At 37.1% G+C, this 25,593-nt stretch overlaps 1 protein-coding gene across 1 annotated transcript; it reads left to right on the top strand.

Moving 5' to 3' along the window:
- The first annotated feature begins 1,004 nt into the window (after positions 1 to 1,004).
- LOC122361652 (doublecortin domain-containing protein 2C) lies at positions 1,005 to 25,091 on the top strand. Its single transcript, XM_043262482.1, has 13 exons — positions 1,005 to 1,360; positions 1,613 to 1,661; positions 3,130 to 3,206; positions 3,489 to 3,620; positions 3,698 to 3,844; positions 4,492 to 4,546; positions 9,750 to 9,843; positions 14,401 to 14,501; positions 14,588 to 14,716; positions 14,841 to 14,939; positions 18,814 to 18,883; positions 20,923 to 20,969; positions 24,746 to 25,091. Exons 1-12 carry the CDS (start codon positions 1,077 to 1,079, stop codon positions 20,964 to 20,966), a joined length of 1,281 nt encoding a protein of 426 aa, XP_043118417.1. The 5' UTR covers positions 1,005 to 1,076; the 3' UTR covers positions 20,967 to 20,969; positions 24,746 to 25,091.
- Positions 25,092 to 25,593: the final 502 nt, after the last annotated feature.

Below are 25,593 nucleotides of genomic sequence, written 5' to 3'. Positions count from 1 at the left end.
CGACCTGCTTGTGTAAACTGATCTGTTATTCTAGACTGGCCATCGCACCAAACAGACAATAGCATAAGGAACCTATCCTGCCATAAACCATATACTGACACCATAAAGCTGCTAATCATCAGTAAATCAATAAATCAGCCTGGCCAGAGGAAAAGTGCCTTTTTTAAAATATGCTAATAAACATTTTCACTTGACTTTTCAGTTAATAAAAAAAAAGATTTATATAAAATGATATATATATATAATGTATGAATAAATTGTGTTTGTTTAGGTTATATAACAAACAAATATACATATGTATTATGTATATTAATATAATTCCTATATAAATCCTATAAATTTATTTTCCCTTTTTTTCAGATTTTTCCCATTCAATAACATTAATTCATGCTTTTATTTCAAGTATTTTTTTCTGGAAAAGTTTTTGAAAGGTTAAAGTTCATGGGAAGAAGATGGCGTTCAAAGGTGCATGCACTGGAAAAAATGGCTGTAGTTTTTCGTCGCTTACTTTCACTGACGGTACATTGTATAATGCTCATAAAGTGCAACAGAGCCTATTACTTTTATGCTGTCTTAAAAATAATAATAGTATTAACACCTAAAACAAAACTGGAAAGAAATCACGTTGACACCTACAGATGAAATTGATATTTTTGAAAAGCTGACCCACTGTCTCCGACGACAGCAGTAAGTAATACGCTTATTAAAATTTAATCTATTGTTTGGCGGTTGTCTAAGACCGCGGCCACTAAATCTCCAGTTACCTCAGAGACTGAATTAGAACCTTTTTCAATATAAACAGAAATCAACCGATTGCGTATGCAATAATTTAGTTTGTTCAAACAGAGTTGAGGCTTTGCAACTTAGCATTCTTGCTATTTCCTCAGCGTTTCAATCCGTTACCATGGAAACTCGTTCAAACAACATCTGGCTGCCTCCAGCACGCGGAAGTCAACGATTCAAACACCGTTTAACAACTTTCGGTTGCGGTTACCAAAATCGCCTTTTATGACTATATTTAACTGGGGTTTTCCAGCACCTCCCCGTGGATTACCGCAGAGTTGTTTTACTTCGCGATGTCTGGACGGAGTTCTCACGCGCATCCTCCGCCGACCAAAACGGTTATTTTGTTCAGGAACGGAGACGCTTTTTATCCCGGCCGAAAATTTGTCATCAATCAACGTCAGTCATCCACTTTTGACAGCTTTCTGAACACTGTCACGCGAGGCATCACAGCTCACTTTGGGGCAGTGCGAAATATCTACACCCCCAACAAGGGTCACAGGGTGGCGAATCTGCAGCAGCTGGTGCACGGAGAAATATATGTGGCGGCCGGAGCAGAGGGACTCAAAAAGATGGAGTAAGTATTCATCCGCGTACCCTACAGTTATTTACATGAGAGTAGCTAATGCTGTGGTTTTATGTCGGATAATTGATTTTTGGTTAGCTTTATTATTAATTAAATTCACGTAAAGCAGGGCAATGTGTACAGAAAGTTACATTTTAATTGAATTATTATTTTCATTTTTTACATTTTACATTGCAATGGAAAACCAAATCGAAATGACATACTTGTTTTATTTTACATACTTTCTCTTTGTTTGTTTAATAGCTATCGTCACATAACAACACAAAAGCCTCCAAAAAAGAAAAGTGAACCGGTAAGAGTCACAGTGGCGTCGCCATTCTTGATAGAATGATAAAACAAGATGAAACCTTTTTTTATTCTATCAAGACGTGAAAGTGTAATAAATGGGGACAACTTCACTGTTATGTCTGTATGTGAAACATACCGTGGATGTGTATGAGAATGTTTTGTACATTAGGAAGGTCAAGAGAAAAAAAATGCCCATGGTAATTCATAACATGTATCGTTACTGGTGTTCTGCTGCACTCTGCATTTTTCTCTTATTGACTGCTACGTCTCTCAGTGAGAATATCAGTGTGAGGTTTCTCCAGACTGTAGCGGATGACTGATTTTATGCCCCTTGTTGCTGAAAAACATGAAGTGCACGTGTGTATTGATTTCACTACAAAGTCTCCATTTGAGCTAGCTGTTTCTCCTCATTTCAAACTAGCAGTCTCTGAATACTAGGGGAGTTTTCTGACTACTCATAAAATTATTTTAGGTTATTAATCAACATTCAATGCAAGTACTGTGCAAATGCTTGACTTTTTACCTCTAATTTCCTTTCATTTCTAGTTTATACAGTAAAAACAGTGGCAAAGCTCAAAACTTTCTTTACTCTCAAAAACTTTATTCGCCCGTATATTTGCTTTATCACCAAAGCTGATGTAAACTTGATGTAGACCTGAAAATGCTGCTTGCGGAGTCATTGCTTGATAGGTCAGCATAGCAATACGTCACTTTCAGATGCAGCCTTATTGTTATTTTTACTTATTTATTCTATACCCTGTTGGTCCAAATGCAGTGACCATTTATATCGTGTTAAACTATGAAAAAAGCTGGATAAAATGTTTAGAATCGGCTATTGAATAATTACAAAAGAGGTTGCTATGCCAGAGTTTAACACAAGGGTGCTCAGCCCTGCTCTGGAGTTCAGTTCCTCTCCTGCTCACACACCTGTCCGTAGTTTTCCCACAAACCGCAGATCTTGATTATCTGCTTCAGGTGTTTTTCATTACAGTTGGAGCTGAACCTTCGGATCGTGAACTATGGGCAACAGTAGGCACCATATAAGCACCAAAATACTATGCTGTTTCATATATAAAAATAGAATAAGAGAAACATTGTTGCGTTTTAAAATAACTTTTGCATTTGAATGTATTTTAAAATGTAATTTTTGCAGTTTTCAGCAGCAATTTTGTTACTTTATTCTTCTTAAGCTAATAGTTTTTATAGCCCTTCTCAGAGACCAACATGAAATGGACCGTAATAGAGCAATAATCATAAAAATGCCCACTCAGAGCGACTTTGCTTGAGGTTATGGCGGTGTATGTCACTGTCTGTCACCCTTTTAGCTCCTTGTTTTCATCTGAACAACAACCAACGTAGCATTTAAGAAGGCTGATTGAGGAAAACCAGATGTGTAAGTGCCCTAAATGAGCAGTGGAACAGTTATTGTCAGTGATGCTCAGCGGGGTCCTGTTCATTTGTCTCCACTGCAGATCCAACCTGTAGTTCACAGCAGAATAATTGTCCCAGCTCGATGGAAGAGAATCGGTAATGAGTCGTGCATCATCAAGTGAGCCCTGCTTTTAATGTGTCCCTATTGGAAGTCTTCAATGGCAAAGCCTCAGGCTATGGCAAAGTCTAATTCTTTAAAACTGTAATACTGTCTAATGGTATAAAATCAGGCCGCTGTTCTTTGCTTTCTTTAATTATTTATTTCTAATGGCGTCTAATTTCCTCATGTTGTTAGTCAGCGAACGCTGTCTTTTTAAAAAAAAAATTTAAACAAAACATATTAGGAAGCGTAAATGTACGGATTGAGGTCCTAAGTGCTAAATTTGATTATATTCTGTAGTGTTTTTACCAACGGAGATATCTTGGTTCCTCCAACACGGGTGCTGATTCCAAAACACACGCTGGCTAGCTGGGAAAACGTATTGGCCTTGGTGACTGAGAGAGTTCGCCTTCGCACCGGAGCTGTGCACAGGTGCGAGATACATCTGTAGCATGTAGATGTGTAAAAAAGTATGCGCAGTCGACGTTGATCGATCTCCTCCTTTTCAGATTGTGCCTGCTGAACGGGAGGCCTGTACGTGGATCATATGAGCTACAGAACAACCACTGTTATGTTGCTGTAGGAACAGAGAGGTTCCGGTCTTTGCCGTATCATCTGGCTCCAAGCAAGGGAGTGATCTACAATATCACAGATGTGTGAGAGAGATTATAAGACGTGATAATTGTGATCACAGTAATTAACAGATTTGTTGAAGTTTCTTATAGTTAAATTGGCATCATTGTCTCACCTTTTTGCCATTCACAACCTGCATGACTTTCTTTCTTCCGTGGAGTACAAAAGGCGAAGGATATAATAATCCTCGTCTGAAGTTATATGACTGATTATATGCATTTTAAATATTGTGTAGCATATTTTAAAGTGAGATTTTGTTCCTGTTATGGCGAAGCCAAATTTTCAGCGGTCGTTTCTCAGGTCTTCAGTGTCACATGACCTGAAGAAACATTTCTTATTGTTATCAACGTTGAAAGCATTTGTGCTGCTTAATATTTTTTGTTAAAAATGATTCTTTATTCAGTAGAAAGAAACAAAATCTTTAAAATCTTTTTTTCGTCAAATGATAGACATATCTATACATATAAAAAAAAACCAGACAATACATTTTGTAAAATTTATAGAATGAATAATAAAATGCTAGCCTGGACCTGTATTAACAAAAGAGACACAATGCTGTTTTTCACAGAATAAAGCAAGCAGTCGGGTTTGGGACAAGCATAGTACTAGTACATAATAACAGATCTTTTTTTATGATTAAACGATTTCTTTGTCTTCCTCTTTTTCTTAGGGTCAACAACGGCATTCATCCAGTTCCAAAAAAAGAAAAACAAGATAGAACTTTGGTGAGGATAATGAAATAATTTCTTTAAACTGTTTAACAGATAAAAATGTATATTATAGATGGCATCGGTGTGATTGCATTAGATAAATATTTAATGAAAATGCCTGTATTGATTTTGCATAGTCAAAGACTAATGGGCTAATTCTTGAGAAGGCAGGGATAAACACAGCAGTGTGGAATGCCATATTAGTCTCATTTGCTCTGTTCTTGAACTGCAATATGGAGATTAAACAGAACGCAGAGCTAATGTCCTGAACTAGTTTACAAGACACCGATCTTGATCAGCACCCGTCCCCTTCCCCTCGGACCGAAACCAGTTAGCGAGAAAATTTCAATTTGGGCCAGATATAAATTGGCTACTGTTCATTAGTGTTGAAGATCAGATAGTTGAGAAAAATGTTACCGTCACAGGATCTCAACGTCTCCAATCAAGCTGATACGTGGAAGTGCGAGCTGGGAGTGGGTACGTTCAGCTCATCAATCACTGTCTGTAGGAGGTATTGAGTTCTTCTCACCTCTCCTTTTTCAAACTGTCCCAACGCTCAGAGTTTGTGTTACTTGATCAAGTGAGAGCCGAGCTCCCTCACCGGGGGAAGGCGGCGAAACCCTCCCCTGTAGCCGCAGAATGAGGATAAATTGTTTCGCGATAGTGCGCGTGTTCACTTGATGCTTTGGGATGGTCCAGACTACAATAAGAGCTAGACCTGGCAAATAAGCGATGGAGAAAAAATACACACTTAGTGGACTGGGACCCGGAGCTCTCCAAAGTGAAGTTTGAGACATCTGGTTATTGTGAATAAGAAAAATGACGGCAAAGCGTTTGCCTGTTGATGTTAGGAGGGAAAGCTCCTGTGGTTGTTCCATGTGTGTTGTTCTCTAATTGATTTCTCATGCTTCATCAGCTTCATTGAGTGGAGGAAATAATTTGAAGAAAGTGGCCAATTATCTTTGATGCAATGAAGATGGAATAGCAATCAAAGTCTCATCAAAGTGTCGTTAAATTCCAAGATGCAGTTCCATAATCTGTTTACATTTACCTGTAATCTGTATTTGTTGAGAGGAGAACAAACACTTTTAAACAATCATGTATTTGTTTCCCCCTCAGAGAATCTGTAACAGTAATTTAAAGCTTTACACTACCAGACAAATGTTTTGACAAATTAACTTAAGTTTGTTTCTCGCAATCCTAAAAAAACATTTAGATTTTGGGTGAGTTGTGTGTTCATTTATGTATATAATAAATATATACAGTGTACATTCGTGTATATTATGTAAACAAAATAACTGATATATGTTAAAAATAATCATAAATTAGACATAGTTGTTTTATATACGTATATTATGATGGATTTAATTACACTACTGTTCATATATTTGGAGTATGTTTAAAAACTAATTGAAGAACTTACTTGAGCACCAAATCAGAAACGAATGATTTCTGAAAAGCATGCGGCACTGAAGACTGGAGCAATGACCAGCAAACCTTTCATATTAAAATATGTGTGAAACGATTAGTTTTAATTTGTAATGAAGCAAATATATCAAGCCTTGGACAGCATTGGAGACTCTTTCAAAAACATCAGATGCATTCAAGTTGAATCAAAACAGCATTTGAAAATATAATGATTAAATAAAGAATAATTTACAGGGATTTAAAATAAAGAAATAAATTAAAAATAAAAAACAAAAACCACAATTACGTAGCATGTTATGTACAGTTATTTTAATCCATAGCAGGATATTTTCGCTTTATTTCTTCAGATATGTACCACATGAGGGAGACAAAGACTCAGCTATGTCCTCCACCGTCCTCCTCTACCAAAACACCTTTCTTTTCTCTGGCTCGCTGCTTACATTCTCCAATGATGTCATCCCAGTGTAAACATTTTGATAATGAAACTGAATTACAGAATTGTTCCCATCTTCCCCTAGAAATCAATACAGTAGCTTTAACTATATTTTTTATTGCCGTGTAAACTGCATGGAGGGGCTCATGTATTATTAGAAATCTCAGTGTCTTTTTTTTTTGTTGTTGTCGCACAGGTTTTTTTTTTTTTCATGTGACAGAGCTGGCAGTGCTCCGGCAGATGAAAGCAGTAGCACAGCATTTGGTGTTTATTCTCCTACTGGTCTAACAGATGTTGAGCGAGGTGTCAGCAAAGTTGACACGGGTGGAAAAGTGCGGCAGCCACAGAGATGATCACACCCTCTTGTACTACAGGCCACACGTCCATGACTGTGACATGCAGAGGCAGCAAAGCTGTTCAAACCCTCTCCGTGGCACTGTAGGGTGTAGCTGTCCCCTCGTATCTCCCATGACTTGCTCATGTCAGACCTGCTGCCGTCCCCGCGGTGGCTTCCTGTTTTGGAGAAGCATTGGTTTCTCTAGGGGAATGGTAGAGACACCCATCCAGCTGCTCTCTGTCAGGCCTGTCCTGTGTAGGCAGGGGAGTGGTTCACTAATACAGCAGGGGGTCTTCCACGCCTGGCTTCAGAATCATTATCACATTGCTCTGGATTGAAGCTACCATCCCCCAGCTTTCCATGTTCTTTTATGCTTGAGTTAGTGTAAAGGACACTACAACCTGTTCCTAGGCCAAGTGTAGATCTGGTATTGAGATATCGGCTTATTCCATCAGATGTGGTCAGATGAGATTATTATTTTTTTTTTTACAGCCAAAATGTAAAATGCTTTGTATTCCGTTCATACCTGTATTTGCTGTCGTACCAAAATTAACTACCAAAACAGATGTTAATAACAGGGGTAATAATGGGCCTTAGATTAGTGATTAGTGGTAAAAATGGCTTTTTCATCCCCTACAGAAGTTCAGCTTTTTAACCTAGACTTTCTACCTCTAAATGCCATGGATGAATGAGAACATGTCTCACTTATCCAGACTTTTAACTGTCAACGTAAAGTCTGTTGCAAATTGCAGCTTAGACTTCTATCGGTAATACAATACAATACGAGTTTATTTGTATAGCACATTTAAAAAGAACTGGTGTTGACCAAAGTGCTTTACAGTAAAACAGACAGACTGGCAATAAAAATAGGATATTCAAGCACTAGAAAAACAATTAAAAATATGAGCATAAAATAAAATAGTCATACATTGAACATGAATTGCCTTTCAAATTATAAGATTTTAGACCCTGTATATACCTGTATTTAGAGTTGACTTGATGAAATGCAACTTAATACAAAACATGTAAACAGCATATCTGATACAAGAGTTTCTTATTTCAACAGGCTGTAAATTTTAGACATTGTGGAAGAAAGAAGTAGTGACAGGGTTTTAATACAGTTATATTTACATTTACATTTACATACCGTTACAGCAGTTATGTTTATATGTCTTGGTATTGCAGTCATTGATTTTTGCATGTGTAACATGTTTTTACATATAACTGTTTGATGCATGTTGTATGTATTTTACACTGTGCAAGAAGCATTTATTTGACTGAAATGCCTAGTGCAGTGATTCTATACACTGTTGTGGTTAATGTTTATATGGTTGTCACCAAATGCGACAACATTTTATTCAATATCCATTTGATATTGACTTTCCATTTTCGCTTTAATAAGATTTCCCCTAGAAATAGTCAAGAATGAACCTGGTGTCCTCCATAATTTGACATCTGACATCAAAGCACTTGAACCCGACAAACTTGTAATTACAACTTGAGAAGTGGAAAGTAGGAAATTTTAGCACATGAAGGCAGCCTTATTCTGGTGATGATGCCCACTTAGAATCATCAGACTGACATAAAAAGTGACCAGCCAGATTTTTTTGGTTTTTTACACGGTGTCATTTGAAACGGACACCTAGATGACACAATAATTGATATGTGTAAAACAACTGAATGTTTTTCAGCGATTGGCTTGCATTATCCGACCATCACATCCAGCCAAATCCAGTGATTAGTTCTTCCTCATTGTATTAACCAAGCACCTTCTGTTTACAGGCGGACTAGTGAAATTACATAGCCACCCAATCAGATTGGAAGTGCTAATTTTCGAGCTGTGTTGCCAGTTTTGCGCAACATGAGTCAAATGGTCAGTTAATAGGCTGTGAGTGGTCCACCGGGAGGCTGTCTACAGCTTGGACTAAATTAAAAGTGATCTTGGAAATCTTCAGAAACTCACTTGCTCTCATTAATATTGTAACACATTAACAACTTTCAATTTCCAGCACTTTTCGTTACGTTTTCCCATTTTGAATTCATCACGTTCATCCTGAAAGTATCATCTCTGAATTCCGAATGAATTCGAACTAACTGAACAGAATATTCCAGCAGAACTTTTGACCATTCTGTTGTTTTATTTCTCCGTCGCCCACCAACGTCTGTTCAAATTCAAAGACATGTCAGGCAGAGTTTGCTTAAAAAAAAGCGAGTAGAACAAATATTCAGCTATTCCCCAGGCCCCATGTTAGTGGGCTTGCAAACACCATTGCCCGAAGTGTGTACCAGTGGAAGACGGAGATCAGTGAAGTACCCCCAAGCTGCCTCTCTATGGAGCCAACTAACAGTGGCAAGAGCTGGAGAAAAATGTATTAAGCCTTCTCTTTCCCTCACTGTGCCAGAAATGGCTCACCTTGTTCCCAATGGTAGATCCGGTATGCACTGACTACTGGAAGAAAATTACCTTTTGTGGGAGTATTAATTCAGACATGCATCCTGCTGTCAAAGCATCACTCTAAACTCCTCTTCCCACTGTTCTGTCTCTCTCTATGTCTCCAGTGCCCCAGTCTTCTTTTTTCATCATCAATAACTGTCTGCTGCCTGCTGAAGAATAAGTTATTCCCTCCAAGTCTCTTTTTTAAAGCTTGTTTGGATCCTCATTGTTTGATCTGGCTTGATAAATAAGACTATTGCAGTTAGAAATTCATGGCTGCCCTGTTTCATCAATAAATGATTAGTTTGCTGTGCTCTCTAGTGATTGATAGGTTGTGCATGGGATGTATTGGAACCAGATGAATTCAATACCGTGCCGGTCGCTGGGGAGCTACAAAGCATATCAGCTCATGAAAAATTGAGGTCAATGGAAAATGTGAAAAAGAGAGTAAAAGAGGAAGAACGAGCAATGCTCGAAACACAGTTGTTTCTTGTTATCAAAGGATTGTAGACACACTTTTAAGCATCAGATCAAATCAAAGCCATGTATGGTCTTTATGTGAAGATTGCTTTTTCTACTCTTTTAGTTCGCAAAACCAGAAGTGGACAGCGCCGGCTCCGTTTTTTACGCCAAACAGCCAGGGCAGGGCTTGAAAATCCCAGATCTCTTTGCTACGGCGGGTGAGTGTGGCAAGTTGTGATACGATTTTCCTCATGTCTCCCTAGAGCTCCGTTTCCCGCCTCTTCCTTCGGCAGATACAGGCGTTTTACATAATTGCTGATAGGCACTGTGGCTGTTGTTTTTGTAGAAGTCTTATTTTCTCCTCTCTTGCTCTCCGTCTTTCTCTTATACCATCTCTGCTGTGTGATTGTGATGCATTTATGATTAAGGGAGTGAGAGAGAGTGGCAAAAAAGAGGGATCTTGTACTCTTGCATGTGTGCGCTGCAATACAGCGAGCGCAGGCGTGTGTGTGCCACAAATTGCTTTGAATTGACAGGCTGTTCTCTAAAGCCCACCTACATTAGGGAAATACGCTCTCATTCTTGGATAGAATGCCGTCCTGTGAGAGGAATATTAAAGCTCAGCATGGATTCAAATGCTGCAGAGGGCTTTAAATCATAGATAAATTCAATCAGGCCATTTTGTTTAAAATGTATGCAAGTGCCTTGTTAGCTGTGCCAGGGAAAACAAAATGTTTCCATTTTTTCTGATAGGTAATCAAAATGTTCATAAGTTATTCATGAGAAATCTCTCTCGCTCATTCTTGCTGATTTTTCTTTATTGGTTCATTATATTGGGTTCTGTTCTTCTGCATTCATTCACCAAGTCTCTCTCACTCTGTTGCATATAAAGACTTATCATAACTATCGTTTTCGTTACTATCGTTGCGTAACATGTCGCAACATAGTCGTTATGCACCAATGTTTATTCACCAATGCAAGTTCATATCCTCACTATATAATATAATGTAATAATAATAAATATAATAATATTTCATAAATATAATATAATACAATAACAGTTATTTTTGGTGATGATATTTGTGTATATTTTAGTGATAACAGAACTCCAACTGTTTTACACTTTGTAATACTCCGCTTACGGTATTTCTCACAGCAAGTGTAATGGCGCATGCGTAAATACAATCATTTTACATGAATAATTCAATAATCCAATAATTTTAGAAATAATACTGTTCTGAGTCGTGGAATGCCTTTTTTAAGAGATTTTAGGCAAGAAAATTGTCTGTTTGAAAATGTAAAATTTTTCAGGAGATGTGAGCTCCAGGACGGGATAGTACGACAAAAATATTACTTTTCTCAATGGATTTTTATGTTTCTGTCATGAATCTGGTCTGTGGCCTTCCATCCAGTGGCCACAAGAGGTTGCCCTTCCATAACATTGAAGGATTTTTACACTACACAATCTTACACATCACCGTGTACTACATATCCCATGTCTTTGCTCCTGCCTGGATTATTGCTTGTTTTCGGATTACTCATCTTGCCTAGCCCATTTGGATATTGTTTGCTAATCACTGGATTTTTGTTTGTTTTTTTTGGATTGCTTTTGTTTTGCCTGCACCGTACCTGTTTACTTATGTTTTGACCCTGCCCGATTTTTATAATGATCTCTATAAATAAGAGCTTGCATTTGGATCCGCTTTTGCCTCTTGTCTCATTGGCTCTGTTACAGAATACACAGCCACACCAGGATGCAGCAGCTTTTAACATTGGCTAGGTATGGACACAGCAACAATCTTGTTAGCCCTTAGGCAAGGTCCACGATCACTAGAGGACCATATTTGTGAATTTTTAGCTGTTGCGAATTATTCTGATCTGCCGGACTGCCTTTTGATTAATATATTTTGTGATGGTATCAACCAACCTCTATGATCTCATTCTCCCATACTGACATCCAGCATGGAGGATCCACCGCTGTTGTCAGTAAGAGCAGCTGGTATCCCTAATCCAGCACCTGTCCCTCTGTGTCTGAACTGGTTCCCCTGTTTAAAATGCTTCACATAATGGGGATCACATTTTGCTGTGTTTGGGCTGCATGCATCACCGTACAATCTGGTGATGTTCATTATTGTATCTCCAGAGGTGGCGGCTGACTCTGCAGAACCTCCTGAAGCAGTGGCACTCGCTGTTGTGCAGCCCGAAGCAATGGTTTTCACTGCAGTTTCTCCAAAGGTGGTGGCTGATGCTGAAGAACCTCCCGAAGTGGCAGTTCTCCCTGCATGGTGATGGCACCCAACAAGGCTCTCAGCCTATCATATCACAATTGAAGGAATCGTTGATGAACACTGTATCTGTCCTGTAAAGGAGAATATTAATAAACTCTCCCTGTTTCCTGATTGTGCTGTTGTAGAACCTCCAGAGGTGGTGGCATTTGCTGCAGAGCTTCCAGAGGTGTCAGTGGTATCCACCTGTGAACTTCCTGTTTGTTCTGTCATGGCTATGGAGGTCGCTTGTGAATTCTCTTCCTGTTCTGTCACAGCAATAGAGGCCACCTGTAATTCCTCATCCCATCCTGTTAAGGCCACGGAGGCCATCTTTTGAACTTTCACCCTGTTCTGTAACAGTCAAAAATGCTATCTCTGAACTCACTCCCCTTGATTTTGAACTGTCTGTTTTGCTTACTTCTGTCAGTAAATCTGCTTTTTGTCCATCTAGCCAGTTCATTTCTTATCAATTTAAGTAATTCTGAATTGTTTGTCAATATGTCTCATGTTGATGTTCCTGTCTGCCCAGTTTCTGCTAGCCTTTCCAGTTTAAGAGATGTCTACCAGTTCAGTTTCAGTCAGTGAGCCTAATCTTAAATCATCGGTCTGTTTAGCCTTGCCAAATGTCTGGTTTAAAATTGTCAGTGTTGTCGGGTTCAGTCTGTGAATTGAGTTATGAACCGTCAGTCTGTACCATTTCTCCAGTTGGCTCAGAGTGTGAACCGTCTGTCTGTTCAGTTAACATCAGGCAAAATATTGATTAACTTTTTGTGTTCCCTGCCATGGTCCATGAGACCCTATATGCTCTCTATGTTTCTTGTGTTTTAGTCTTCCCTAGGTCCCAGTCTTCTGCTCAGTCTGCTTCGCCCTGGTGGGATTCTGCATTGTCTGCTCCGTTTTGGTGTGCTCTTGCCCTGACGGCTCCGTTCTAGTCTCCGGCTGCGCCCCCTGGCTTCTTCCTCCACCCTTGGTGCTTTGCTCTGCCTCTGTCTCTACACTTCTACTTGGACCTGGCCATCTGTCCCTCCCCCTGTTCCACCTCTGCTCCACCGCCCACCCGCATAATGTCGAGCTGGGATCATGACCTTAAGATCTTGTGTCATTGTGAAATCGTTCCTACAGTCAACAAGTGTGAGGTCTCGTGGTGTAGTTAAATCATCCAGGGTTTGCATTCAGAGGATTACAAGGCAAAAAATCTGTTAAAAGTATCTTCAGTTCACTGGTTTAGATTTTAAAATGGTCTCGTATGTCCCAGGCCTTAGAAAGATCTAAATCTTCTGATTGATAGTCTAATGTATTAATATAAAATAATATACATTTTATATTATATATTTTAAATAATTCATGTAATATTTCTTTACAAAATTTTTGCAACCTTTTTGTGCCCTGGATTAACCAAACAAGACTTTGACTTAGCAAGTGCATTGTGTTTTTTACATGCCATGAGGTCATTCAGTGAGTAATTGCATGCGCTCCGGAGCTGCCATCACTTTGCTCATAAGAGCCGAGCCAGCAGTCCTTGTGATGGAGTTGAGTTTCCCTAACTCATGCAGATCTCGCATTAGCCTTGGACGGTATGTCTGCAGCCATGCTTATAAAAGCCCCTCGATGAAGGCTCATACCTACTCTGGACACTTGATCATGTCCCATGGGGCAGAAGATCCACATAATGCCACTCCTAATGGCAGAAACCGAAAAAAATAAAACAAGAAACCTCCTTTTAACTACATCAATCGCTGCAGAGAGGTAATCAAACATGCCATGACTGCAAGAGCCATTCTCATCACCTACTGGAGGAGGAGTGCATCTGCTGTCAGCCTATCATTAGCCAAGATTGTCTTACCTTTGAATGTCAAAGGCACCCATGAATGCAGTTTGCATCTCAGGATCAAAAAAGCCCATTAAATGCTTTGTGAAGTGCTGAGCTTGGACGGACCTGATTTGATGTGAGGTGAAGTGTACTGGGTAATGCTAAAGGGTGTTTATCACTTTAACCCTCATGTCTTGTCTGCTGAAACAAGATGTTTCATCTCTAGACGGGTTTTTTTTCTTTGTCTGTGTTAATGGCCTATGTTTTGAGAGAAGATATTGAACGTTTTGTAACAAACATTAATTGATTTGTAGTTAGTTGCAACAGAGCCTGGCTATTTACAGTGTAATTTTGTTCACTGCAAACATCGAAGCTCAATAGTGGAAACAGGCTCTCAAGGTTCTTACTAATGGACTAATGGACTTAATGCTCTGATTTTAAATGGTTTCTATCATATGGGCCAGTGAAACGCTAGAAAAACACTCACCTCCTATCTGTTTACCGTAAAATCTTGAATGGTTGCGTTAGATTAAATATTTATGACGATAGTTTATGCAGTTCCCAACTTTTCTGTATATATTAAACTTTGGATGCTTTTAAAAATGAAGAAATTGTGTAGTAATGGATGCGTCCAATATATGATACAATATACAATGCAATATACAATATATGAAATTAGGATTTATCGCCCTCTACAGAAAAAAGTGTCTTCAGAGCCACCAACAAAAGGAAGGAGGCAGTAGTAGCATCTGAAGTACTAGAAGATGAAAATATGAAGGTGGATCTTCCTATTGAACAGGTGAAAACGACAAGCAATATACATTATTGAATACCAAAATTAAGATGAAGCAATTAAAAAAAGTCAAAGGGTTTCTTTTCCAACAGATGCAAGTAAAAGAAGTTGAGGAGGAACAAAACTTCTACAATGACCTCAGACCAGGAAGTAATAGCCCTGCTAAAAACTACCATCATGCATCTTTTTCAACAAAGTCATCTACGTCCGGAACACATATGGTAAAATAAACTTTTGTTTACACCCACAGCATATAATCTGAACAATTTTTTTTTTTGCAATCTAAGAGAATCAGTGGTCAAAGAAGAGTAATGTAATACATTTGAACACAATGCTTTTCAACAGATTTCAGAATATACCTCAATTACGAAGGAGTCAAGAGACCTCCAACCCAACAGCTATGAAGAGAGCAGGGACCAGTCATTAGATCAACAACAGCCAAAAGTATGAAGCTCATGGAAAAATGCAACTAAACATATGAAATCAAATATCTCTGATTTTGCACTCTTTGTGATGCTGAAACTTTTGTCTGGCAAGACAGGTGTGTGTATTAGGCTACACCTGGGTTTTAGAATTAGTAGTATTTATTAGTTAGTATTAGTATAGTATTGGTTGTCTCAGTGTTGTTGTTTGGAGACATATATTTTTTCAAACTTAACTTTTTTTAAGAGGGTTAGACATAACTAAAAGGGCTTTCCAAGCTAACAAAATTATGTTAAGAGAATCTTTAGCTAATGTTTATATATAACCATTAATAACCGTCTTAAAAAAATCTTAACATTCAAAACATCAGTTATTTATTTTTCCTGATCATTCTGAATCAAGTAGCAAGTAATGCTTTAAAAATGTTTCAGAAACAAGCAAAAACAACATTTAAAAAAATAACAATGTATCCATCAAAGATGAATCAGTAAGACTTCTGTGCATAATGATTTTTGGAGAATGTTATTAAAAGATAACTTTGAACTAATGTTCTATTCGAAGAATGTTTGTTCAGGAATTTGAGAGAATCTTGCCAAAACATAAGCCAAAGTTATGAGAATGTACCTTGTTAGGTGTATTATGGCTTTAGTGGAAATATCCCACACTGTAGCACATGTCTATCATATTCCCTCTCCATTCTGTTCACAAACTAGATGAGTTCATGTCGAGAGAGGCAGCGATTTTCTTTCTTTTTTTTTTTTTTGTCTGTGATCTAACCCCATAAAATTAGCCCATTTAGATACAGCAGTTCTTGAGGCCAATAGTCCTTGACTCGTTATACTGTGAATCTCATAACATTGATGAACAGACACAACAATGCTTTGGAATATTACAATGCCATGCAATTTCACAGTGCTTTGAAACAGGAAGATATCGAGTCTTATTTAAACAATCAATAACATGCAGCATTCCATTTAATGAAAACTATAATTTCAGACAAAGGCAATTACACCACTGGGTATTGTTTTGGTGCTGTGACTTTCTGCTGTAGTCTGCATTTTCATAATAAAGATATTCTTATCGGAATAATTATTGACTGGGGAGCGCGGTTATTACCTTGTTAAGGACCTCATCAATAGTATAATTCATTTCTTATCACATTTAGTCCTGTATGGAGATTGCCAAATCGAGGGTGGCTATAGATCTTGGGAATGGACCATGTGTAATAGTGAGTAGTAATTCTCACCAGTCCAGCTTCAACTAATTGGCAGAATCATCATCACCGCTCAAAACCTGATTTGATTTTCACGAGCGGATGAAGGCTCCTTTTTATGACCGTTCACTGTGTCGGTACTAAAGACATGTAAGTGCTAATCTTGCAGGACTTGCTGAGGAGGACTGCGTAATGTTAACCATTAACCATGTTCCCCAGCACTCAACAATGTCCAATAAATATTCGCACGCTGAAGGCTTGTATTCCCATTGCACACATAGCTGCGACACGCTGTACTTTTCCTGTCCGGCCGTGTTTATTATCTGGCATCATAACGCTTTGATTATGACCCCCGAACTGATCTGTTTCATAAGATTCTGACAGTAACGTGTACATTACGCCCTAGATATATTGTGATAATGAGTTATCATGAAGCTGCTGTGCATTGACGGTTTTAATCCGCCGTCACGGAGTTGAGATTTTTTTTTTTACAACGGTAGCCTTCTCGTGAGAACAAAGCATAACATATATGTTGTTTCTACAGAACCTGAGCTAAGCAGGCAAGCAATCATAATGTAAAAATGCTGCTTCGGCGAGGAAGTGCTCATATCCGTAGACCCTCTGATGTTTAAAAGCACGTAATTTAAGAAGGGTTCTTAAAAGCGTGATATATTTGAAAGCTTCTTAAAACATGTCATTCACTATATATGAGTCATGCCTCAAAATAAATATTACCTCATCGTCGACGCGCCTTTGAGTTATATGGCCTGCTACTGTTACTAGAGTTGTGCTTTTTATTGATGAACAGATTCAATTATATGATAGTGTTTTAGTCAGAACCACCTCCTTAACAGAAATGATGCCATTTTTGATTTGCATTAACGCACACTGAACCCCAGTGCATAGAAAAAAAGCTAATCTGTCATAAAGACATCAAGATTGTTCACAGTTATTGTTGGCAAAGCAAGTGCAATGGTTTTGCATTTATATATACAATTTAATTAAATAGATAAATCACAAATAAATCTGATAAAGTATGTTTTGTGACTACGTTATTATACTATGTGGTATTTATTAATATAGGGTTTTTATATATGCTTTTATTTTACATTTTAAGTAGATTCATGTGCTTTTGTCATTAGTTTTATTTTTCAGTACTTATTATTTTATTTTAATTTTTAGTGTTTGTAATTTTAACACTTATGTGGTACTAATATTTTTTAAAAGAAAAAAAAATTAAAGATGAGGTTTTTTTCCATCTAATATTTCTATTTCAATTAGTTTGAGTTAATTTTATAATAATTTTATAATATAATATTTAAAAAGTAAATATTATAACTTCTTTTAACTCTTATCATAAACGAAAACTATGCCTAAAGACTTTAGTTAAGGTAAGACAATTACTGTAGTATAAAGCTTACCGTAAATCTATCCTGGGTAAGAATTAGGCTACACATCTGAATGCAGAAATCGTTTGTTTTGATTTTAACTATATTGACTGATTTAGCAATCAGTCACCTAAGCAGTTTTTCTTAATTAATATTGTTAGATATGCCGATGTGTCCTGGCACGTTTGATCAATCGTCTTCCTCCTCCGAGTTTTGTGATAAAAATCAAATAGATATTGATCACATTATCGATCTCCTTTTGCAGTGTCAATACAGTATCTGTTCATTTATCTTCTGCTTTGCTCTCTGGCTACCGTTCCCCAGCTTAGACTCACTGTTTCAAAGTACTCTTCACACAAGGTCAACCATAATCAACCCCAGACGATAGAACGGCCTGCGAGCAGCTCTCCCAGGCTTTCAAGGCCTCTGCAGTTAGACCATTCAATTACTGTTTATTAGACGGTGGATAGTCATTAATCAGATGAAGATGCACAGGTTTTGTCCAATGGGCCATTGAACCACTTAAAAAAACATCTTGAGTCCCTGTGAGAGAAATATTGAAATGTTGCCATGTATTTCCACAAGTTTCTCCTGTTTTTTTCACTTTTTACATACGGTTGTATCTTTTAAAACTCGTCTCTGCATGTAACACAAAAGAAGATGTTTCAAAGAATGTTCAAGCCGCTCCTTTTCATGCAATGAAAGTGAATGCTGATCACAGCTGTCAATCTAAACTTTCAGTTAAAGGGATAGTTCAGCCAGCAATTAAATTTCTGTAATTAATTCCACATGTCGTTCCAATCTCGTAAGACCTTTGTATACAAAGGATTATTTTTGAGCTTTCTGACCCTAGACCGAGCACAACTGCCATGATCAAGACCCAGAAAGGTAGTAAAGACATTGCTAAAATAATCCATGCATCATCTGTGGTTCAACCATAATGCTATGAAGTTATGAAAGTAGTTTACTATTCCTTCAACTCAAAATCTATGCTTAGATCTACACTTAGTCTGAAAAGATACTGTCTTAATGTATTCATAAAATGCAATCCACATAGAAGAAACACAAACCGTTTTGTAAAGCATCCTAATTGAGCTGATTCTCATTTATATAGTACTCATGTGGTATAGTGCATGAGTTAAAGCCATATTTCTTTCCTTTCACTTCAAAGGAGGCATTAGCCTGACTTTAATATATCATTTTAAGGCGTTACTTGACAGCTTCACTAAATGAGGATCATACTGCATTGAAACATAATTAGATCAAAGGATGAGATTCTGATTTATGTTTTTAGGACACCAAGGGGGAGGAGATGTCCTCAAAGAAGTGTGGAATACGATCTCATATGTCTAAGTTTTTAAAGGGTAAGTTCCTAAATGCCTGATAAAACAACAGCCAAAATTCCTGGGGTGCTAGTGTACACGATACACTTATAAAGAGCCCACTAATACGCTAATCATATATCACCATGTTCTTGATTACAAAATAACAGTTTAGACACCATCCAGCTATTGATACCATATGAGATCATCGCAGTGGATATTAAATGACTATTTACCATTCAGAATGTACGCAACATCAATGTCATGGAGACTTTTATCAAACTGAAATAATGAAAATATCTACAGTTTAAAAAAAAAAAAAAATATTGGATACATATGTACCATAACAACAAAAAAAATAATTTATTTACTTTATTTTTTTTTTAACAGCTATTTGTAGACTGACATGCTTTTGATAATTTTCTTTGAATATATCTAATCATTTACAACTACCTTTACATTGTACAATAACACTGTGAATATGTGTACTTCCATACTATGCGTTACGCAGCTAGCACTACCTCAGTTATGTAGGATGTTCCAGATCTCAGTATTCAGCGATACATAGATGACACACTGCATCTGCTGGGATGCGAATATAGACACTTTGCCATCTCGCAAAAGTCCTTGGGAGCTGAGGAGCCGTCAAACTTGACCAGTTCCATACCAGAATTTTATAGGTTGAAGCCATAAGCTTAACAAATGCAGGCAGGGCCTCCTGAGTGAATATAACCACACCATTATCCTGCTTATGATGGACATCAAACACCATCTCAGCATGCTTCCTTTACTCTCTATGTAAATTTAGCCTTTAAAGCTTCCATTTGTTTCCCATTCTGTTAATAGCTTTATCTCTCATGCAGTAACTGGAAGAGATAAAAGTCATTTAGATGTTTTCAAGGCAAGTTCTGCACTAGATATGGGGGTGTAAACATCTGAATGACACCCTAGATGCAAGATATTTAGTTTGTGCAAGGCATTTCTTGTATTTCTCTTACTGTAGTTCTAAACTAAAATACAGTATTCTTCGCAAGAAGAAGACTTCTGAAACCTGCCTGTTTAATATCAAAATGTCTAATCCATACCAGACCTCAAAACTGATGGCAGCTTTCCAGTGTCCATTGGAAACAGGAAACCCTTCACAGATGTAAAAGTACATCCATGTTTTCTTTGGATTTTGATCGGGACTGGGGCCTAGTGCTCATTTAGCGTAGCATTACTTCATCTGCAGTGCGTACCACACTGCTTTGTATTTTCTTTCATATAACAGAAATAATGAACACCAATCATGTAATATGCAGTAGTCATGTAATCTGTGGGTGTATCATATGTTATGTTGTCACTTTCAATGTCCTATCAAACAGTTTCCACAAAATGATTTTTGAATGGTTTAATCTACCTTTTATATTCCCATTGTAGACAAGACACTCTTTTTTTCATATGCTAGTAAAAATTGAGATTTTGGTCATTTCGTTTTAGACTAATGGAAAGAAAGCATCCAAAATACAATAGTTTTATTGCACTTTATCTTTGTGTTCAATCCATCTTTAAAAGAGCATTTCTCAAAATATTTTTTTTCCAAAAATCTCCACTTCATCCTTTATGTCAGATTTTAATACTATAAACAAGTTAACCGTATTTCTGGTTACTGAAGTGACCTTTGATGTCAACAAAATAAAGAATTTTGAAACTTGCTTCATCCGATGTTAAGATTTCTGTTCTGGAAATTGATGCAGATTAGTGCATGTTTAATTAAACCGATTTGCATATTTAAACATAACATTTTAGAAAACTTGCAATACAAAAAAAAAATGTTTGGAATTCTTAAAGTAACCAATTAACTGGAGAGTTAAGGTAATATTTTTTTAATTATTTGCTCTGTACCTGCAATGTCTTGCCTTAAAAGTTTTAAACATATATGAATCAATAATATTTTTTTCAATAAATAATGAATTATGCACTTTTAGTCATATCAGTAGCCCGTGGAGTGGGTTGCCATGTCAGGCTCACTCTGAACTTGTAGCTCTGAATTAATAATATTGTATTTTCTAATTTATGTCTTTTTTTTTGCATTTATTCAGAAAAGAAAAAAGTAACCCTGAACTGCGGACCTAATGGCTTTTAACAGGTATGTTCTGAATGAAAAGTTGCATATTCAGTTTGTTGTGAATTTAATGTGAAATTAGATGTGGACATAAAATGTTATCAAAGAGTTATGTTCCGTCCTTTCAAATTGGAAATTCAAGATGAAGATTTGAACAAGAAGAGTTATTCTGAAGCTTTTTGTTTTATTCATATATATGAAGATTTCTGGTCGATGAAGATGTTCACTCGCATGCCACAAGCAAGCCATTAAAGATTTTCAAAGCATCTCGCCATAGCTTCTAACATGGGGAAAAAAATAACATGCTTGGAAGACCTTGTATGAGGAGACGCTCCGTCTCTGTGTGATCTCAGCTGCTGTTCTTCTGATGATGGGCTTTGTGAAGTGCACAACTGCCCGGTTACACATTAGTTTGATTGCCAGTTTGCTCTGTTCGAAGCGAGCTTTGAAGCATATCTCGAGATGAAAGCCAAACGTCCACTGTAGATGGGGTTCCATATTTGCTTCAGGCACCATAAAGACCTTCAGTAATCTTCCAATGCTAGCATGAACATAATATATAATTTATCACACAATGCACTGCATTCTACAGTCTAATTCAGGGGCCCCATTTGTTCCCTTGTTGACAGACTCTGCGATTCATCTATATTTTTTTATCTTTAAGGTAAGCCTTTGATGCATTCTGTGCACTTTGGTAGCAAGACTGCCAGTTGTGTTGAATATCCTACCGTTGGTGTGTAATATGGGAGGTCACTAGAACCCCTGCAGTTGTGACTCTTTTATCCACTAAGACCCTTTTGGAGATGAAACAGTCTTATAAAGCAAATAAAAATGTCTTTATCTTGACAAGCCCACTGTGGATATATAGCTTCTTATGTCTGGAATGTATTACATAATTATGCATCGCTATTAATATTGCATGGGCCCTCACACTCAGTACATAGTAAGTTGCCTAATTGCAGGAATTAATAATTAAGAAGCAAAGGTCTTGAGTGGGAACCATCGTCGCACTTTTGATAAATTATTTTACGCAATTAGTTTTTAATCGCATGAACTTTTTGTGGAGGGTGGGAGGTTATAAGTCTATGAAGCCAGCGTTTTAATAAAGGGGTTATTGCTTGAGGTTTTAATCCCTTGGATGGACTGCCACGATGCCATGAATCAACAAATTAAACATGCGGCTTGCAAAGTATCAGACAAGTATAGAACAGGGACTAATGATTGACCTGCAGGTCATGGTTTATGTCTTTGCTCGCGATGGGGAATGCAAAATCATTTCTCGGGCCGCCTCGGCTCGCAGCTTTGTAATTGTACACTATGTAAATGTGGCACTTTTAGAAGGACAATGCTTGGCCTTCAACCGAATGCTCTTATTAAAAGCGCTTTGATGAAGTGTAGGAACACAGATCCTTTCTAAATCCTTGGGTTGACCCCTGTGTTAATGGACCAGAAGCTGAGGTTTAATTCGCTTTGTTCATTTGTATAATGGGCGTATAGATAACTTAGTCTGTGATTGATAAAATGTACCGACAGATCATTGTCAGAGTGGTCGATGACATCATACGAGCTCTGCATCGGCACAACATACCTTTTTCTTGTCACATGTTATAGTCTGCCCTGTGCTCTAAGATCAATGGTTTTTAAGTATGATATCATAATGAACAAAGACATATTAAATTGACAGGCACGTCTTAGAAAAATGGTGTGGTTTTTAAGACATAAATATAGTTTTACATGAAGTTATTGGTCATTTTGATCATCGGTTGCACTAGGATCAGCTGAATCATACGAAGATGCTGTACTACTTTAAGATGAAATGTGTAGAGATGGGAATCGTAAAGAGTTTTAATGATTCATTTCTTGTTCCGAGTCTGATTCCTCTTAAATGATTCTAGTTCCTTAGTGGTTCAATTAACTATTCCATTAGTACTTTTCCCCCCTTTATTTTTATCCGTGTAGTCTCATTGAAATCTCATGGATTCCTGGCCAAAATGGCAGCACAAAAAGGTTTCACACAAAATACATATAAATAAATCCCACAGACACATGTTTCCTTGCAATTACACCATTAAAATTTTTTAAAAGTATTCAGAGAAGGAAGTTTTCCCAACATTAAGATAATCTGCGTCTCATTACATAAGTTTACACAAACGTTTATACTTCTTTTCAGTTTATATAAATAAAATTGTCAAAAAATACAGTTCTGTATTTATTACATTTAATTGAATAAATCTATATTTAAATTATTCTTTAACCATTGTGGACAGTTATTTTTTTTCAGCTAAGATCCATTACATTTTTCACAAATTTTACTTAGAAAATATTTATATTGTAATTGTAATGTATGTGTATGTGTTTTTGTTTTGTTTTTTTTTAAAGAAAATGGGATAGTAGGGTTCTTGGTTCCCATCTCTATTAATAATGAGGTTATTGAGGTTTCCTCAAAAACTGCCTCTGCCATTGGTCAGACAACAGATCTCCTAAATCAAAAGTCAGAGGTCTGACATGTTCACATGGCCTTGTTAGCCCTTGATAATAAATGTCATAACTACACCATCTGGCAGCAAAAAAACATCTTTCTCCATTGATGGCCATTAATAAGTATCCATAATATTTGACTTAAATGTTGTCAGTAATGAAATAATAAAATATCTGACATTTCAAAATTCTAACTTCATAAGTTTGCCTAAAAGTTTTATTATGACTGCCATATGGTACAGGATCATGTCACACACCTTTGGGATATATTCGCCACTTATTAGCAAGAGTTCAGACAACCTGTCTCAGAGTATTGTGTAGCTGTCATCTTAAACCTACTTTACAGCTTCACTTTCAGTTAATTAAATGCCCAACCAAAAGTATCAAAAACCCAGTTCATGTTCCTTCACCTTCAGAGTCTTTTGTAATGTAGACATTTTTAGAGTTATGCAAGTCCTTAAATTGATCCCAGCTGAAATAAAAGCACCCTGTCCCTTTGGTTAACAGAATCTCCTTTCTTGATTGAAATACCTTGGAACTGTTGGAAACATGCAAGTCTCTCTCTCTCTGAAAATGCTTTTTAGCACTGACGTCATGCAGAACCACTAGAATGGCTTTGTTTTTTTCCAGACTGCCATCCGCTTATTTCTTCTTAATGACTGGAAGAGGGGATAAAAGCCCCTGGTGTATGATAAGATGCCAAGCAGGGAGACGTTGGTGTTGCTGGGGTTTGTGCACTGATTAGATGCTCTGAGGAAATATTCTAAAAATAAAAGAGAACAGATTGGTCTACGGTGATATCATTCTTAGCTTGGTCTGGTAAGGTTTACTGCACCATTCTCAAGTAGACATTAGCTATGGAACATGTTAACGCCCTTAAAAATGAATGAATTTAAATTATATCAATAAATTGTAATTATATTGGTGTATATAAATATTTGGATCATTTATTGTCATTTTATTTTATTTACATTTTTGTATAGGCTGCAAATGGTACTTGGTACTTGAGTTAAACTTGACTGGATCATTGAAGTCATTGATTTTAGGCCAGTTGAGAGTTTTAAGCTAAACCAATCCACCTCGTGGCTACATAAAGCGCACGAGTCATATGAACCACTAGTTTGTCACATTTAACTCTTGACGTATGGAAAAAGAGTCGCTAATTTGTCTAATTTAGCTCTGACTGGACTTTTATTGTTATTTGTTAAAAGTATTTAGCACAGTAGATGGAGCCAGTGGTATTCAATCTCACTCTCCCGTTTTATCTTTCTCACCCTCCCAACATGCTCCGGACCTACATGTATACAAACCTGTATCCTCAGGAAGATGGATGCGTGTGTTCCCAGGGCAGATGGCCATGATGCTTTGCTATGCATATGGCTCACAGATTACCACTCCAGCAGGGTGTCAGAACTGATGAGGCAGCACTGGAGCAGAGTGTTGTGCCATTTGCATTTGAGCTTTACTGCTTAGCTGCATGGATGGCCACGCTGCTTCTCATGCTTAATGTCAGAGGCTGAATCCTGAACACAAATATGTGTCGGAGTACAACCCTCGCGACTGCTTTCAATACAGTTTTTCTGTATTGTAGGAACAAGTTTTGATGCATCCCACTAATTTGACTGTTAATGCCTTTTAAATTACAATTATAAAGTTTTTAAACATTATTGCAAATGTTAGTATAGAAGTAATTTTAAGGGAATACAGTACAGTGCATTTTAATTTAGAAATAATTGCCTGAATTCTCTATAAATAGTTGAATTAGCTTTGGAGTCATTTTAATTTATAATTTGGATAAAGTGAAATGCCACTGTCACATTCTTATTGATAATCGTCTAACCCTGTCACTCTTTGTAATACTGAGACATACAGGGACTTGTAATTTGTTTTATTGGTTGTTTGTTTTCAGGTTTGTTTTATCATTGTAATCGTTTTTGTCTGTGTTTTGTATTGCTTTGTTCATGTAGATTTTTTGTTGTTTTGTTTTTTATTGTAGTTTCTGTTTTTTGTTTGCTTTTAGGTTTTTATTGTTGTATTTGTTTTGTGTTTTTTGTCTGTTTTTAGTTTTGATTTATTTTTTGAGGGGGGTTGTCTATATTTAGTTTTGATTAAATTGTTTTTTTTATTATATTTGGTTTATGTTTTTTTGTTTGTTTTTATTATTTAATTA

Source organism: Puntigrus tetrazona, chromosome 17 (assembly GCF_018831695.1).
Source record: "Puntigrus tetrazona isolate hp1 chromosome 17, ASM1883169v1, whole genome shotgun sequence".
Classification (NCBI taxonomy): Eukaryota; Metazoa; Chordata; class Actinopteri; order Cypriniformes; family Cyprinidae; genus Puntigrus; species Puntigrus tetrazona.
Note: the sequence above shows the minus strand (reverse complement) of the source record. Positions and strands in the feature narration are given on the sequence as shown.